The sequence below is a fragment of the Artemia sp. Qi Xiang Cuo genome, chromosome 18, assembly GCF_049724085.1.
Source record: "Artemia sp. Qi Xiang Cuo chromosome 18, ASM4972408v1, whole genome shotgun sequence".
Taxonomy (NCBI): Eukaryota; Metazoa; Arthropoda; class Branchiopoda; order Anostraca; family Artemiidae; genus Artemia; species Artemia sp. Qi Xiang Cuo.
Genome location: NC_142811.1, coordinates 45,846,434 through 45,865,949, shown reverse-complemented (window position 1 = coordinate 45,865,949; position 19,516 = coordinate 45,846,434). Strand labels below are relative to the sequence as shown.

The following is a 19,516-nucleotide window of genomic DNA, read 5'->3' as shown; positions in this document are numbered from 1 at the left end:
CAGAACAGATCTTGAACTAATACTCAGGCGTAATAGAGTTGTGTGAAGTTTCACATTTTTCCCGATGCGTGTGCGTATTCACAGAGACGTACGGATGCAGAAAACTTGGTGTTTACTTAGAAGCTTAGGAATTATTTTTTAAAAGAATAAATATTTCGGGAGACTAAAATTGAAGTTTTAGGAACAGTAATATGAAACTTTCAAAGTTTAATCCAGCAATAGAACGGAAAGGAAGTATTGGAGATAAAGCAACAATAAGCATGTCCCTTAGTCAGTAAGAACTGGTCTGCATACTCAGCTCACACAGGAGAACTTGAGCAAGGCTAACATATTTCGAGTCACGATTTTCTTCAAATCCAGGAAGAATAACTTAAGGACGCTAATGAAACCAAATCTTGCAATTTTAAATATATTAATCTTGCTATAGAATGGAAGGTATGGATCAAGAAGCAGCTGTAATTACTTTCCTTAATTATTATCAAGAACTCTACCAAACATTTAAGCGGGGCAGAGATAAGGATGTCCTTCTCCATTTCTAGTTTGGAATAAGGCACTGAAGTTGGCTTTCGTAAATTCGGTTGGTTTAGCTTCCAGGCATAGGCAGTGAGTAGGCTTCGAATGGAACAATACGAGGTACATTTTCCCGACAGGTGAACCTAGTATCAGTAAAAATTTTATTCAAATTTAGGAAGGAATAGAATTTAGTAAAGCTGATTGGACCAAATCTCTCCACTTTCAGATAGATTTATCTGCTTATACAAGTAAAGCATGGATTAAAAAAAGGAAAATTACAAGTATTTGTCGCAGCTATTAAGACGCCCCAAATATTGATAATCGGGCAGCGACAACTGGTTTCTATTCCATCATTAATTTGGACTTCAGCTTAGTTGAATCTCTAAAATCTTAGACTGCTCAGCCACAGAGCAAACACAGCGAGTAAGCCTCGAATATAGCAATATCAGGAATATTTTCCTGACAAGAGAAACTTCAAGTGAGTAAAACCTAAGTAAGGTTTTTCTTTAAATTTTGGGAGGAATAAGTTAACAAAACTAATAGGACCAAACCACTGAAATATTTACTAGATTTATCTGGACATAGAATGTAAGGCAGGCACTAAAGGCGTAACTGTTCTCCTTAATTAGCATGAATGTTCCAAAATAAAGGAAATCGATCACGACAGCTCTTTCATGTTCCATTTTTTGCCCGGGCTAACAGCTCTAGCCATAGCTTTAAAACTGTTCTTTTAAACAACCAAAAACATATATGTTAGGACGTTTAAGGTATATATCTTCGTTTCTTGCTTTGTAGTCCTATTTAACGCCGTGTATAACAGCCTATTTAGTACAACTTTAACCATGATCTTTAGGCCACACAAAATGATTAGGGGGCAGTTACAGCATTCATGGCTATTTGAATATATTTTAGTGATCTTGCTAAGCTCGTATATCAAGTCTCAACCACACTAAAAATCATCCGAAAAAACGTCAACACATTACCAGAATATCAATTGTTTTTAGTTTTCACAGTTGGGTAATTTTATAATATATTAATAATGACTTAAACCTTTACGCCTTGAAGTTTCAGAACTTATTGTGATTTAGGTTAAATTTTAGTATTATCAAATACAGTTATTTTTCACTTGTAAAAGGCAAAAAAATGCAAAAAAAAACGAAAATTTGACAAGCGTTCTATAGCACATCAAAAATTATCAAGAGCTTAAAATTCGTAGACAATATCCAATGCTTTATCCTACATGGGCGCCCATATGGGGGGGGGGCAGGGGGGGGCTGCCGCCCCCTCCCGGGCTGAATGATGTTGCCTTTTTTTTTTATTTTTGTTCTGAGATTTCTATTATATAGCATTAGAAGTGCCAATTAGACGAGGTTTGACCCCTCCCCCCTGGAATTCAGCTTATGGGCGCCCATGTTATCCTATGATAATTTTAGGCATAAAAGAAGACGCACAAAAAACAACCGAATTTAACAAAAATAATATAATAAGAGCAAAAATTGATAGCAGGCCTAAATTTCTTATACACAGTTTTGAAAGCGCAATGCCCGAGAAATGAAAAAATAAATCCTGTTCTTTCCACCATCACATCTACAGGAATCCCGAGAAAATGGCATACCAAAGAGGATGGGTGAATTACAGTCTTAAGGCACTTACAGCATTTGAGTCTGCTCTTTCTAGAATCTTAGAACTTTCCCCCATAATTTCTTTCATTGTTCCTGCCACGGAGCTGTCTTTTTATGCAGGAAATCAGGTCTTTAAATATGTAGTATCTCCCCCACCAAAAACTCTTACCACCCATATGTACGGTTTCGACTATTGGGATAGTTCAATAGGACGATGCTTCTAACTTCTAAAAGACAAAATTAAGATCATGCAAGGGGCTACATGTCTCTTATGGGCACTAATGCGCAAAATAATGACAACAGAATGTTACTACGTATTTTATTCCGCATAAATAATTATCTAATATTTTCAGCACTAACAAATTACCCAATTTATCGTATTTATTTTCATCCATTATATTTGTTAGTCAATTCAGTGTCTTATAACTGCCGAGTGAAGCAAGGCATCATATCCCGTGAAGGAGTAAAAAATCTCGCGGCCTTTATGCTTGTCAAAGTCGGCCTTTTCGACAGTTGTAGGTAGAAAAAAGGACCCAAACAATAAATACAGCTAAGCGTAAAATAATAATGATAAATGTTACAGACCACAAAGAAGTTGTAATAATATAAATCAAATAACAGCACATTATAAATCACATCTTACCAACAAAGATGGTCACACTGGCGTCAATGGGAGGAAGGAAGGGGACGTCTAACTTCTAGATTTTTTACCCGTGCCATTTTGAAAAATTAATTTTACCGCCTTCCTCGCAAATTTTCGTTAATAGACGCCACAGGACGGTAATTAATAATATTATCCAGGCTAATAACAACTTAAAATGCCGAATTCCTGAAATATTAGAAGCGTCGCTTGTTAACTTACCAATTTTACTGTTTTTATAGATAGCGCTGAAAGTAATTTTCTAAAATTAGCTCTTTAAATAGTTATTTTTCCATTGAGCGACCGGCATTTTAGAAGAGACCAACATTTAGCAGCAAGAAAATTAAACCATGAGAGAAGGAAACAAGTCTTAAATGGGTAAAGGATCCTGAAGATAACGATTGATGGAAGAAGAAAATTAAGACTTCGCAAATTCTCATTTTAACGACTGTTTTAGTAAGCAAGATCATAACGTTAGAAGACGAATGGAACATTTTAGCGAAACTTAAAAAAAAAACTAAGTGAATATTTCTTATTCGTAATTTTCTTTGTATAAGTATTATTACACTTTGACAAATAAAAAACGAAAAAAAAAATAACTAAAAGATAAGAGCATCCTAAAGACTATTCAGAAACTCAATTCAGCTCAAACACCCGGTGCTACTGCACTCACACCCTCAACCTGATATTGCAGGTTCTGCAATACAAAAAACAAAACCATATCCTATTTAAAACTACTGTGTTAACACCAACACAGTGTACTCTTCAAAGTAATTTTTTAACTTGCCTCAAATACAGCCCTTAGTTAAAGGGCTAGCTGACCACATCCACACAAAGAGCATTAATGGTCACCGCCAATTGTCACTGAAACTTTGAAAAAGTCTTTATTGTAAATACTTAGACAACATTATTTGTGAGTTATATAGGGGGAAACATAATAAGATTTCTTTAAAGATAGACAATTACAAGAAAATGTTGAATAAATTAACCCACTTCTTATAGATTTAAAGCTTAAAGTGCGCAATTAATCAGCAGAGGATGGATACATTATTCTTCTGGGTATAAAAAGATTGAGAAAAATATACAACTTACAAGTCACTTAGGGTAGTTAAACTGAAGTTATACTAGCAAGATCCGTAACTGATATAGAACTTGAAACTACGGGAACCATTGGACTAACATAATTTATAAGAACTTGAATAACTCCCATGTAACTTAAGATTATGTGACTCAGCTTAACATTCTGTACTATACAGAATTACCTAAATATAGCATTCTATACACAACAAACAACTAAATTACTTAATTCACAAACCGAAATTTTGTTTGAATTACTTTTTCGATTCTTAGAACCAATTATAACAGATATTAACATTATTAATCATTATAATGCCTAAAATGCGGAAATAACCCTCAGCGTTTTAGGCGCGATATTACGTCCGAGACAAAAATTTAGTACTATGAAACAGCACAGACAAGCGTCAGAATCCCGTAAGGAGGATTTTTTGCGGTTTAGCAAGCTCAGACACACTCAGTGGAAAGCTGCAAGACGGATATAATAATTTAATAACATATTATTTTTAACCCGCTACAAAACAACAAAACACAAGCGAAGTACTATGAAAAACCTACAAAAAAGAAACCTCAATATACACAAATATAATGCACAACCATTAATGGCAAAATCACCGGATTAGCGAGTGGAAACAACACAGAGAAAAAACAGCATTATCAGCTATTACATATTTGTGATTAAAACAAATTAGTTAGGATTGACTAACTAATTAGTTCGTGAATCCTAACTAATTAGACTAACAATTAGTTAATCTATTGACAAATAATTCTATTAATAATCTATTAATGAACAATATGCTATTAATCGATCTATTAACAACTAGTTGATCTATTAACAAATAGATTAACAATTAGTTAGGACAAATCCAGTTTGTTAGTGGAAAATACTGATATCTAGTGGGATTTTTTTTTTAGCGTCAAATACAAACAGTTACCAACGTGTAACGTTTAGATAAAATGCCACTTCGATCTATTTCCACATTACGGTAATGTTTTATCCCCTTGGAGTGACTTGGATAACCCCTAGGATTGACTAACTAATTAGTTAGTGAATCCTAACTAATTAGATTAACAATTAGTTAATCTATTGACAATGACTTCTATTAATAATCTATTAATTAACAGTATATTATTAATTAATCTATTAACAACTAGTTAATCTATTAATAAATACATAAGCAATTAGTTAGGACAAATCCAGTCCGTTAGTGGAAAATACTGATATCTAGTGGTTTTTTTTAGCGTCAAATACAAGCTGTTACCATCGTAGAACGTTTAAATAAACTGCCACTTCGATCTAATTCCACATTACGGCAATGTGTTATCCCCTTGGAGTGACTTGGACAACCCCTAGGATTGACTAACTAATTAGTTAGTGAATCTTAACTAATTAGATTAACAATTAGTTAATCTATTGGCAATGAGTTCTATTAATAATCTATTAATTAACAGTATATTATTAATTAATCTATTAACAACTAGTTAATCTATTAATAAATACATAAGCAATTAGTTAGGACAAATCCAGTCTGTTAGTGGAAAATAATGATACCTAGTGGGTTTTTTTAGCGTCAAATACAAACTGTTACCATCGTGGAATGTTTAAATAAATTGCCACTTCAATCTATTTCCACATTACGGTAATATTTTATTCCCCGCGCAATTTAAAGTTGAAACATAATTTTTATAGTTGACCACCAGTAGTAAAGACTGGAAAGACGCACTTTTCATTAGGAAAGACAACAGCTTTAAGCAATAGTGCGGTAAATATGTGTACGCTAAATTTAATGAAAAGACACAATACTTTTAAAAATACTCAGGAGTAAGTATAAGGTTTAAATATTAAATTCTCAACATTTCAACTGTCCCCAATATAAAGCACAGATCATTCACAAGCTTGTTTTCTTTTCACGGTTGTGACTGCAGTATAGAATGTGCCTTAGTTTTACGCAGGCTTGAATCGTAATCCGGTTTCAATTTCTAGCAATAGTTGCACTTGGGATTTTTTGTCATTGAGAACACAACTTGTGGGCAAAAAACTCCTTTCGAGTCAGTAAGAATAGAAAAATCAGGATCAGTAGATATTGGATATTTTTCATTAAATTGGCTACTGTTCTGCCCCAAGCTGTCTTAGCAATCGTGATTGGGTAAACATGCTAGAATTCCAAACTGTTTCCATAATAAATGCCTGACCAACATGGGAATAGTCCATCTAGGCCATATGGCCGGATATGGGACATAATACACATAATAAGACAGACATGTTAAATATTGTTATTCCTTGTACTCCGCATTGCTTATATAATATACAGCCGAGTTAACATATCCTGTTATCTGTTACAAGCTAGACATTGAGAACTAAAGGTCAGTCGCATTAGCAGCCCTAGAGACGCCAAAACGCAATTTATAAGTGGATTTGTTTGCTATAGGGCAGTTAAATGTGTATCTAATCAACAACACATTCAGCAAAAAGTTCTTCTTTAATAAATTTGTACTCGAGTGGCCCAGGTTGACAAATTTGAAATTTCAAGTGTTTATTTAAGCTGCATTTTTGAGAAAATCTCTGTTTGCAAATTGAACATTCATAAGGTTTTTCTCCTCTATGCATCTGCATGTGTTTGGCCAAATCAGGCCGTCGAGAAAACATCTTCTTACAAAGTTCGCACTCATAGGGCTTTTCCGATGAATGAATTATCATATGGCTAGTCAAATGAGATTTTTGAGTAAAACACTTTTTGCATAAATCACAGGTATACGGTTTTTCCCCAGTATGTATCATCATGTGTTTAGTCATGGTCACCCGCTTTGTAAAGCCCTTTTTACATATTTTACATTCATGTGGTTTTAAATGAAATTTCAAGTGTTTGGCCAAGTTCCTTGCCTGTGGAAAAACCTCCTTGCAATATTCGCACTGAAATATTTGTTCTTCAGAATGTTTTTTCATATGTTTCATCAAGGCTGACCTGTCATAAAAGCTCTTGGGGCAAACTTCGCACACATAAGGTTTTTCCCCATTGTGAATTCTCATATGATAAAGAAATGCTGACCTTTGAATAAATTTTTTGCCACATATCTCACATCCATGTGGCTTATCTCCAGAGTGAAGTCGCATATGTCTAGTTAATCCAGCCTTTTGAGCAAAGCTCTTGTCGCAAGTTTCGCATTGATATGGTTTCTCCCCACTGTGTATTCTTTTATGAGCAGTAAGGTGCGACTTCCTAGAAAATGTTTTACCACAATCTTCACACTTATACCGCCTTCTAATAATATGATTTTCTCGATGTCTAGATAGCTCTTCATTGGAACTACAAGTCTTTTCACACATATCACAATCATAAGCTTCGAAATTCAATGTATCCTCCTTTGTAGCTGGTACTGGATGCGAGACTTCTTCTGGCAGACCTATTGGTGGTTGATGTATGACCTCTTCTTCTGCGACATCAAAGGCACGTTGAATTGTGGAAACCGCTTCCGATTGGACGTATGAGTGCCCTCCTTGATGGTTTCCTTTGAATGAACAAGTTTTCATTGAAACCACGGGATCGGGAACAGGGTCTATTTCTCGTTTTACACAAATGCCCGCAGAATCAGAGGTACACGGCGCAATATCTAAAAAAAATCCTTAATAATTATAATCAAATTTGAATAAATTACCACTTACTTAATAGCTATTGCATATGCTTAATTAGTGATTAATTGATTATTAGACCCCTAAACTCAATTATCAATTAAATATCATTAAATAATCTACTATTAATTATCAATAACAACTGATTACAATTATTAGTAAAAGCTTATTTTGAACTTCAGCTAGATAATTGATTTATTATATTAATTAAATATTTAATCAGTAATTCATTAAATATAATGAATTATTAATGAAAGATCAGTTAAATGCATTACTAGTATCTAAAAATAATGATTAACTTACAAAACAGTTGATTAGAAATTATTCCTATTAATTAAACCAATCTATTAACGGAAATTATGAATTACATTCTAATTAGTTAAAACTAGGATTGTTTTTTGCATATTTTTTTTTCAATTTGTCACAAATTGAAATAGCAGCACACTATTTTAACGAAGAATTCAATTACACAATTACCACTCTATTGAATATGGCAATAACTACTTTTGGGGGATTCAACCATCTCCTTCTGGTAATTTTCTAGAATTTGACTACTGAAAGTTTATATTTCCCAAGCAATTTTTTGGTTTAATTTTTCTGTAGTTCTAAAGTTTTATTGCTTGAACATAAACCAACAATTTGCTATCCTCCAGTAACTAAAATTCTACTTTATCAATTTATCAATTACATTTTTAAAATTTACTTTTTTTATTTTTATTTTTTTAGGTTAAAAAATAAATAAAAATACTTCAAAAAGATGTGGAAATATACTTTCCTGTTGTTTTTGCAAAATTTTTTATAGTTCTCAAAGAAAAGGTCTGAGTAATATTATAATACTGACCCCATGAATAAGTATATCTGATACTAATGAATCTAATGATACGAGTATCTCATCCTTTTGATGCAAGTTAAAGATTGATGCTTAATACAAAAAAAAAATTAAGAGAAAACACCTTAAAAATAAAGACATAGATACAGTTTCAGTCATCTTTGTTGAGTTTCAGTCATCAAAGTTGGAGCCAGTGTTCCCAAATCAAGTGAAAATGACAGTGAAGACTGAAAAATGAGCAATATAGTACCATAAAGGCAAAGATATACTAAAGAAAACTGACTTGTTTCTCTGGATGCTTGAATTATGCAGGCTTATCTTAATTTTGACAAGATCTTTTGCAAAAACTAAATTTCAGCTGGGGAGGGGGGCAAACATAGGTCGGGGGGGGGGGGAATTGTGTCTTTAGGGAATAGCTACCCCCTGACATATAGCACATAGCAAGTACGCCCCTGGAGTCTAATTAATGACAAATTTAAGAAAATATACTTGTACTTCCTGTGTCACCATGTTTGCTTAGATCAAATTTTTTTCCCTGATATCAAGGTTCTTTTACTTCCTATAATGCATTAGTTCAAGATCAGATTTTCCTGTTTTAAAACTTTCAAGAGTGGATATGAATATACCATCTATATCTGCAAATAGGACAGGAATGGGATCATTGAGAGTTCAAAGCGAGTGGAGCTATCTTAAATTTGATATATTACTTGATTCGTATTCAGTGGACCTAAACCGGTTTAAGAAGTGAAATAATTTTGAACAGGTAAAGGAACATTAGCATTACGGATTCAATAAATCGAAGCAATCTGGTTTCATAAATGAAAAAACTGATTATGATCTACGAACTATACTAATAAACAGAAAGATAATTAATCTGCTGTGTTAATGTTGCATTATTCGCCCGTGTTAAATTTCGTTCAGCGAAACAAGGGAGAGGGAATAGATGATGAGATTTGGAGCGGAGTTTTTTTTTATTATGATGTGATTGTGATCCCAAAGAAATGGCTGGGCTCGAAGCTGGATCCCGATTCACTAATCCAGAAGCGAACCGGAACGAAGGCGCCATCTAGTCACCTTGGTGATATCTTGGAAACGCTGAAAAAAGGTGATTCAGATTGTTTTATAATTCCAACTTTTGTCATTCGAAGCCCTTCGGAAGTACCAGTTATCCCGGCTTCGGCTTACTCAGCTTTGCTCTCGAAAGTCAATGAACTGAACCTGCATCTAAAAACTATATCAAATCAGTTCAAGTCTTATTCAACCAATTTTTCACCGCTACCCCAGTCCGGGCCTGCTGCTTCTTCACTACCGAATAGCCATGATACAGTGATTGTTTTAAACCTTCCCCGAACAGTTTGCAACCCCAAAAATCAAAAGGAATTCTTCGACCAATTGTCGAATCACGAATCAGTTTCCAGAGTCCGCCCAAGACGTGACAAGTTGTATGTCAACATTGCGAAATCTGTTATCTCGGATTTCTGCAATTCTATTAGTGCAGCCGCATCGGGTGCTAACACTAATACTGTGCTTAAGCGTCACCTTGGGATTTCTAGAGGTATCCCTGAGGATTTTGACATTGCTGGACTAAATTCGTACCCTGGTGTGACTGAACCACTCGTTTCGGCTCTTCTCAAAGAATCAACCTAGAGTTTTCGGATACATTCGCAAAAACACAATGCCATCAAGAACGGCCAGAAAATAGGTTACGAAATATTCCCTGTGTACGATTTCATCAGTGTACCCCGTTGCTACTTTAAATGCAGATCCCCAGATCACATGATGATGGACTGTACCAGTCCTGTTGATAAATATGCTCGTTGTTCCGGAAATCATACTGCCTCTAAGGAAACGCCTTGCCGAAATAGCCCCAAATGCGCAAACTGCAACGGTGATCATACATCCTTTAGTTTGAAATGCTCAGTACTCAAGTCTCACGTTTCCAGTAGTGCCCGAAAATGACGCAGTCCTTTTCAGCTGTTTCGTATAGCATAAATGGTACACGAGGAAAAGAGCACGTTATTGACGAACTTGTATGTAATTATGACATTGTCTGTTTGCAAGAACACTTATTATAGTCAGATAATACAAACCTGCTTAAAAGAAGGGCTAATCATGTCGCTTCCGTATCGGCGGCACGAACTACTTTTGGACGGCCGTCGGGTGGGCTTGCATGTATTTTGAACCGAAATAGTGTCACTTGCTACTCGCCTATGCTTTTTTAACATTTTGGCTGTGCGGATTAACGTTTTAGTGATCATAAATGTTTACTTGCCTTGTGAAAGAAAATCGGTTCAGTCTCTTAAAAGATTCGCTAAGACTTGCAGTGTATTACAGAAAATTTTGGAATCCGTCTTAAATCGAGGTTATCGTTTTTTGATCGCGGGGGACTTTAACGGTAACCTGCTGTCATCGAATATTCGCTGGGATTTGATATTTGATTCGCTGCCGCAACTTAAGCTGGTTGAAAAAACTTGTATATATTCTTATCTTCATCATTCCGGAAGCCAAAGTAATATTGATCATGTTGTTTGTTCTCCGGCCCTACCCGTTTCTACCGTAGCCGTTCATGAAGATCATTGCGATTTAGATCATCTACCGATTTCGTTTGTTTGTCAACTACCGATTTGTACAAATCGTAATGCTTTAAAAGCAGAGCGAAAATGGGTTTTCCGTCGAAATTGGAATAAGACAAATCTATCGCTTTATATTTCTACGCTAGCTATGCTACTTGCTACAATACAAGTTCCTTTCCACCTTCTACAGCTTAGCTGTAAGTCTTCAAATGATAAAAAAAAATTAAATGATTATTATCTAAAATTAGTTTCTTGTCTAAAAACAGCTGAGTTGTCCGCTGTACCACTGGAGCGAGTCAGGCGAAACACGCGTAAATCGAGTGGTGGTGGGATCCAGAATTGAAATCAATTAAAAATAAAGCAAAGTTTTGGTTGCTTATTTGGGTTTCTTGTGGTCGTCTGTCTGAAGGGGTTATTCATCAAATAAAGCAAAACACAAAATTAGAATATAAAAAATACCTGCGCTCCACTAAACTGAAAATTTCGAATTTCCCGTAAATCTGATTGGCAAAACGTAATTAATTTTGAAAAACTTGATAATTTTTTTTGCTATAAGCCCCATTAGTGCCGGTGCGTGGCATAGCTTTTATAGTAAAATTTTTAGTTCAGTAAATTATTACGTCTATTTGGTTTTTCAAAACTTCTTATTGCCGTACATCCCGTATTGCTGAGCCAAACTCAGATTTTGTCTGTCGAGCTCTCTGTGGTTCAGCAGGCAGTGAAAAGGTTCAAATCGAATTCCCTCAATTGCGATGGCATTTCTGCCAACCATTTAAAAGTTGATTGTCCACTTCTTTTTCCAACACCTGCAGTTGCTTTCCCAAATGTGCTTGTGTGTGTCTGTGGTACCGGATATTTTTTTATGTTAATATGTAACGTCAATTCTTAAAAGAGAGAAACCTTCTAGCGATTGCACGTTGTATCGGTACATAACTGTGTCGTGCAACCTCAGTAAAGTTTTTGCATATATTCTTCTTCCATCGATATCACAGTTTATATAATTATCCAGTAAGATTATCGCAGATCATTTCTGGTCTTCATTCTCGGTGCGAACAAAAAGCTCCTCCCACTTCTTCGTGCAGTTATGGATCAGTGTTTTTGCGTCAATCAATGAAAAATGGTTAGAAAGGGCATTATTCGAATTTGTAAAAACAGAAAAAAACTTGGTGAGCCAGCCAAGTGGTTTGCAACTGTCCCATCTCACAGGTATGACTTAGTTTATATACAAATTATGACTTAATCTATTATTTACATACAGTAGACTCAAATGATTGGCCTATGTAGGATTTTGTAAAAAAGGAGGCGGGGGGTTGATGAAATTTGTGAAAATAAGGAATTTTTTTTTCTTCTAATAGCTGGTGGAATAGGTGTGATGGTTTCAGGGGCGGATATATATATATATATATATATATATATATATATATATATATATATATATATATATATATATATATATATATATATATATTTATATCGGCGTGTACAAACAGCTCCTCTCATTTGATCTGCCATCAGCGGTCCAATTACCCTGGAACACGTATTTTGGCAGAAACTTTCTCAAAATGCCTTTGAAACCAATTTGAGACTTCGAAACCTATTTTTAATTCCTAAAAACATCTAATAATAACATTACACTACTAACTACCGATTTTCATGTATGTATTGGAATAAATTAATTTAAAATTAGTTTCTTCAAAATTAGTGTTCCAACGTTGAAGCCAAGTTTCGCGTAAAAAAGAAATCTGACTTGTCTACCCGTGAAAAGATCTGATGCCGCTTATGTTTCTACGTTCTCTGGAGCGCTCGCACCCCGGTCCGGGTTTTTATAATGGGTGAGATGGGGAATGATCATACTGGATAATTATATAAACTGTGATCGATATCGAGTGCACATTTTGGCGAAAATCAGCTTGGATTTTCGCCTGAGGTAGGCTGCAAGCAGGCCCATCGAGTTTAAATGAATCTTCTTATTGACGCAACTAAAAAGGGATATGAACTCCATCTTTGTGCCTTGGACCTTTCCAAGGCTTTTGATAGTGTCGCCCACCTACAAGCTTTGTTCTCCCTTTTTGGTCACGGCATTAATCTTTCTCTGGTTTTTCTCCCTTGTTAGTGGTATGTTAATTCCTTTCTGTGAATAAAAACTGAAGTGGCTATTTCTGATTCTAAAATTCCGGTTTGGCGTGGTGTCAGACAAGGTGCAGTCCTTTCCCCTTCTATTTCTAAACTTTTAATTTCTTCTGTTTTATCTTCTATCCTCTGTTTTATCTATCTTCTGTTTTATCTATATCAACCACTTGTATTTTTCAGGTGGTTAATCTTTCTTACATAGCGTATGCTGATGATATACTTCTAATTAGTAGGACTAAAAAATGCCTTTCTGTTTCTGTGTCAACAGTTGCAACAAACCTTAGTAAAATTGGTCTATCACTGAACTTCTCTAAATGCGAATAACTTTCGTTTAACAGTAATTGTAACTCGCCTTTAGATTGCGCTTCTTTTTCTGTCCCATGTGTCTCTTCTTTTCGGTGGTTGGGCATACTCCAAAATTGTTGCCAATCGGGGGAAATACAGTAGGAAGACCCTTGCTAAATTGTACTCTGTTTTTACTGATCATTCAATTTTGTTCCTTCCTGGTGTTTATCCCATTCTTGGGTGAAAAGATACTTGGTCATTACGTTTTTATTATTTTCGGTTTTCTACTATATTTGCCCCCGTGGTACCGGAACCGTAACCTTGTCTCAGTTTTTGAGCTTCCACATATAATTGAAAAGCTAGTTGGGCTTGCTGACAAACTCCCCCAGACAGTGAAGGCTTTCCCAGCTCATCATGGGTTTGTTCGCCTCCTTCATTAATTTAGTGCTTTTACTGTGTATTTACTGTGCTTCTATTGTGTATTTAGTGTTTTATTGTGCATTACTGTGTATTTAGTTGCTTTATATGCATTTTTTGTTTTTTCTTCTATTTATACTCCGCTTTTATTACTTTAGCTGGTTAAAAATAAACTATTATTATTATTATTATTTATTGAAGAATAAGAAGGTAGATATATGGTAAATATAATTTTCTGAATGACAAAGAAATCATAGAAAAATAAATAAGACTTAGTGCTTTTTAGCATAATATTCGCACTATAGCTAGATAGGTCAAATCGATTGCAGTTTGTTCATAGATTTTGGTAGTGCGGGGGGGGGGGGTCCTCTCGAGGAATCATTTAATTGTTTTAATTTTTAATTCAAATAATTAACTGAAAGTCCAATTTAGCTCCAAATTATCTTATTCGTAGTTGAAATGCCCAATAAGGGCTGATAAAGCAGTGTTCCTTACATGTTGGATTTAAATACTAACACATAGATGTAGAACTGCCTCTATTTATTATACCATGCTAACATCTCACCATTTTCGCTTTTCTAAACATTTCTTTTAGCCAGATCCATAAAAAGAATTGACATAAATGTACTAAAGATTATAACTAAAATTAGTTGTATTTCAAACAACGCCAGTGCTACTTGTGGGAAATTTATCTCTGCGTAAGTGTGCTGTAAGAAATGTTTGCTGCAAGTAGCGCTGGCGTTGTTTGAAACTCATCTAATCTTAGTTATAATCCTCAGTACATTTATGCACTGAGGCCTTCCCTTATCGGCGTAGCGCTGGGGTCTAGTTCTAACTCCTATGAAGAATTGGAAATGTTCAAGCTGTTAGTTAATCAAATTGCTTTGTTTGTATTCTTTTTTTGATGAGGAAGAGTGTTTAAATATACCTTAATAGAAATACATCTACTACTACTACTACTAACAACTCATCACAGCACCAAGCCGCCTGAGGCCATAATCTACCAAATCTACCATATACCTAAATAAAACTTACCTTCTTGAGAAAGAGGCAGTTCCAAATTGGGAATTGATTCAGTCATTTCTATGTTCCCCAAAGATCTGTAAGTCCTTATTTTGACAAAATCAGTGCTCATTTCATATTTGAGAACTGAAAATGCTACAATGAGAAGAAATGTAGATACAGCTCTTCCTTAATTGAAATAGCAGCCAACATTCCCTAAAAATATTTTTAATTACTGTCTGTTATTGTACATATTATCATAAATCAAAGGGCAATCATGAAGATGACATTATAGATATTGGATCAGATTTATTACTAGCAATAATTGATGTGGGATTTGCTTCAGGAATTACATATTTTCGAAGCAGATTTATCTTGGAATAGTTTGTAAATTTAAAAGTTTTGCTTCAAAGTTTTTTAAATTGTGCTAGAAATTCTTTATTTCATAATTAAAAAATAATTCTTAGTTTTATAAATAACAAATTTAGCATATTTTAATAGCACAAACATTGAGGGCAAATTAAATACAAATCTTTATTTTTCTTGTCAAATAGTAATAGGCTAAATAAGAGAAAGAACAAAAGAGAAATTTTTTGAATCTTATCATTATGATGATAACACCCTAAATGGATGGAATTTACTATTTGGGAACTCTGCACCCAAAAGTTTGGCTACAGTTCCAATCTCTAATTGTAAAAATCTAAAATTACTGCATAGTTGGCAATTTACTGAAAACAAATTGTATTATAAATATTTGGGGAAAAAAATGAAAATAAGGACAGTGTATATTGATAAAGTTGGTTCAAGACAAAAAAATTTTGAAACTAATTGCCCTGCACCCAGTACAATCCCAATTAATGGAAAGAATTAATCCTTCATTATTTTTTGAATTAAGAAAAAAAGCTTTCCAAAACAGAAGTTTTTCAAAGAGAAGTAAGGAGAAACAAAAACCAATAATATTTCAAACTCAAAACGACTAGAAATTACTATTAAAGAATAAATCAAACCTAAAACAAACAGAAATTAAATAAACAATCATAGAAAACAAATATGGCCTACAACAGGTACTAATACAAATGAATAAATATATTTTAAAACAAGTAAAACTTAAAATTGAATATACAAAACAAACTTAAAGTGAAGAAAAATATTTTACTATTAAATAATAAATGAGACCCAGAATGAACAGAAACTAAATAAACAATCATAACAAACAAACAAACAACAGGTAATAATATAAATGAATAAATAAAATTTAAAACAAGTAAAACTTAAACTGAATATTCAAATCAGACTTAAAATAAACAAAAATCAAAGAAACAAGAGTTTGGCTACAGTCCCAATCTCTGTAAAAATCTAAAACCTACTGCATAATTGGCAATTTACTGAAAACAAATTATATTATAATTATTTTCTTTTATGCTTATTACAACATTGAAAATAAAAATGGAAATTATAATTAAATAAAATCTTGAACTGATGAGCTTTCATCAATTAATATGATTATATATCAAATTTTAAGTTTAATTTATTAGTTCTTTCCAAGACTTTCAAGGCACATAGACCTATAGTTTTCAGTAAAGTGTCAATGATGCAGTAGGATTTAAACTTTTACATTTAAGGAAGGGGGCATTAGCCAAACTCTTGTTTTTAGTGATTTTTGTTTGTTTTAAGCTTGATTTGCATATTAAGCTTTGATTTGCATAGCCTATTCAAATTTATGGTTGTGATATTTGAATCATGATACTTGATTTGCATATTCAAATTTATTATCACAATACTTGAAATAAGAGTGTTTACTATCATGTTTTGACTTTTACCTTGTATTTATATTTATATATATATATATATATATATATATATATATATATATATATATATATATATATATATGTATATATACGTCCATTAGGAATGGGCAACAAAGTTTATTGGTATTCCTTATGTAATGATATTAGTAAGTATTTTAGAATTTTAGCATTTTATAGTGTTTCTTTCTGGAGTGGATGTGTGGCACTAACACCTAGGCCTATATTTGTTTGTTAAAGTAAAGTAAACCACTTTGTTTACAGTTGAAGCTGTTGAGAAGGAAAAACTAAGAAGAAATCCTAATATACTTACTTTAATTATTCCCAAAGTACTTCACTTTAACCCCTCCCCCCCCAAAAAAAAAAAATTTATTACCATAGTAGTTCTAGGTCTCATAATCTGGAGTGGGGGGGGGCATAGCACCTTAATAGGAGAGTGAAAATATAAAATAAAAGGAACTTAATGGCAGGTGTCAGAAAAACTGGGAGGGGGGCAGCTTTCCCTGCCCAGCCCTAGTACTGCCCTAATGTATAAACATATAGCCCAAACTCCATATTTACAATGGACTTTTCTGTTCCTTGATTATGTTAATCTTATATTCAAATTTACTTAACAGAAAAGAAACACTGTCAACAAAACTAAGAAACAGACAAATACATAGGGAATATAGGTAAAGGTCTAGATTAGGGGCTATTGAGAAGGAAGCATGCTAAGAAAACAATTCTTACTTCATAATGTACAGAATAATTGTAGCTAACACATTTTGACTGCAAATTCATCTATCTCCAACCCTCATAATATACAAATAAAATTACATTTCCTATACATTCCATAGTAAGTATTGACCAGTTCATATTATTGATCTAGAAATAAAGTGAACATACCATGCCATTTTTTATGCTTTTTCTGAACATAATAATTGCTTTTCTTGCAAATTCAATTTTAAGCTCTTTTAGAACTTGAGAATTATAATTTCATTCTATTTTTTTTTGGATATAAAACTGGGTTATAATATTTGTTCTAAACTTATTATTTCATTATAAATTCATTTTGTAAAAGCAGTATAATTCACAAACATTGATTTGTCAAGATGAATTTGAATAACAAAAATCAAAACAAATCTGCCAGGTTCCTTCTTATTCTGTTAGGCTGCTTAAAAACTGTTGTTTCACCTATATGGTGAAAAATATCAAAACCAACAGAAGAAACATTGCAGACACAAAAATCGAGAAATTGTTTTGAATTTGTATCCAACTTAATTGTGACAAATCAATACTTAGTAGATTATATAACTTTAACAAAATTGATTCTATAATGAAATAGTAAATTTGAAACCAGTGTTTTAACCCTTTTTATAGACTACCAAAAAAATAAAATAGAAAGAAATTATCATTTTCAAGGGTCCAAAAAAGGCTTAAAACTGAATTTGCAAGAAAATCAGGTAAATTTCTACCAAATAATATTATTGTGTTAGGACTAAATTTAATAAAACATTCAATGCCTTTTTATTAGAGTATTACAAACATGATAATCATTTATATCGGAAATGAATTTCAGCCCCCCCCCCCTAAATATACCAATTCCGGGTTTGGGTAGGTTTTATAAATATATACCCTGAATTGGCATATATAGGGGGGGGGGCTGAAATTCCTTTCCGATAGAAATGATTACTATATTCGTAATCAGCATAAAAAAAGGCATCGAGTGGTATATTCACTTTATGTGTAAGTCAATAATATGATATGGTAGAACTTTACCAAAAATCAATGATTATATTAAGAATGAGTACACAATCTGGCATTTAATTGCATGCTCACCTTCCTTGTAGGCTTATAATAGCCTATGAACTGTTCAATATTTACCCATTCCACTAGGCCTGTCACTCATGTTTTTTGTTTCACCACAGTTGATTCAACTTATGGGTACACTGGCTCAAACAAGAGAGATAAATCTTTGAAATGCAAGGAAAATATATAATTTGGGCTGTAGGCCTAGGCTATATTTGCAGATTAGAGGGGGGTTGGGAGTAAAGAGTGGAGCTGTGGTCAAAATGAGTAAGCCATAATTATTATGTGTATAATAAAGTAAGAATTGTTTTCTTAATATGTTTCCTTCTCAATAGCCCCTTATCTAGGCTAATTTGGGCTATATATTGACACTTTAGCAGAGGGGATAGCCTAATGCAAAGTGAAGTGCTATTATGAATGATAAAAGTAACCTAGGTATTTTAGATTTTTTTTCAAATTGTTTTCAGATTTTTACTGTTTCCTTCTCAACATCCCCAATTGTACAATGATACCTTGGAATTATAGAAATAATTATTCTAGGATATTTTAAAGTTGGCTAGTTTCCAGAATTTCCTAGGCTAGTGTTTCGTTGGGGAGAGTTGAACCATTAAATTTCTACCACTTTTTGCTATTACAGTTTTTGTCTCGAAATGATTATTGATTAATCGTCCTCTCTTGTCTAGTGTTCATAATAGGTCGTTATTTGACTCTATATTCTAGCATTGCTTTTCTTTGAATTTTCATATGATTTCTGCCATCTATTCATTTTTCCGTATTGCTGACCGATCATCCCTATCCCTTATAACTTGCAATTAAAAACGATGAAAAAGCTGAGCAAGCTCCTATTGGGAGGTTACCATTGTGCAGGAAGGCATTTGTCCAACATTCAAGCAGTCCTTCTACCAAAGAAGACTAAAAAAACAGCCAAAGCTAAAATGAACTTAACCTTAGCCACATCGTAAATTTAGATCACATAGGGACAACTATGATATAAGAACAAGTAAACAGAATGACACATTATTAAAACTGTTCGAGAGCCTATAATGAGCTCTTATAGTTAAATAAATTTTGGAGGCTTTCTGTTTTCTTTTGAGAAGGAAAATTTTGCTTTCACATCTACCTAGTAACAGAGCTCAAGAAGTTACTGGAGGCGGGGAGATCATTTTCTTACTATTCTGAATAATTATTCAAATTTTGGTATAATTCC

At 33.5% G+C, this 19,516-nt stretch overlaps 1 protein-coding gene across 3 annotated transcripts; it reads right to left on the bottom strand.

The window, feature by feature from the left end:
- Positions 1 to 1,905: 1,905 nt before the first annotated feature.
- Positions 1,906 to 19,051, bottom strand: LOC148941553 (uncharacterized). 3 transcript variants are annotated; one of them, XM_089104260.1, is made up of 3 exons: positions 18,945 to 19,051; positions 14,747 to 14,929; positions 1,906 to 7,458 (listed from the first exon to the last, which is right to left on the bottom strand). In XM_089104260.1, the coding sequence occupies exons 2-3, from the start codon at positions 14,844 to 14,846 to the stop codon at positions 6,296 to 6,298; spliced, it is 1,263 nt and encodes a 420-aa protein (XP_088960386.1). In that variant the 5' UTR covers positions 14,847 to 14,929; positions 18,945 to 19,051; the 3' UTR covers positions 1,906 to 6,295. The 3 variants fall into 3 exon arrangements, with proteins under 3 accessions (XP_088960386.1, XP_088960387.1, XP_088960388.1); XM_089104261.1 differs by having other exon boundaries at positions 18,929 to 19,034; XM_089104262.1 differs by having other exon boundaries at positions 18,822 to 18,951.
- Positions 19,052 to 19,516: the final 465 nt, after the last annotated feature.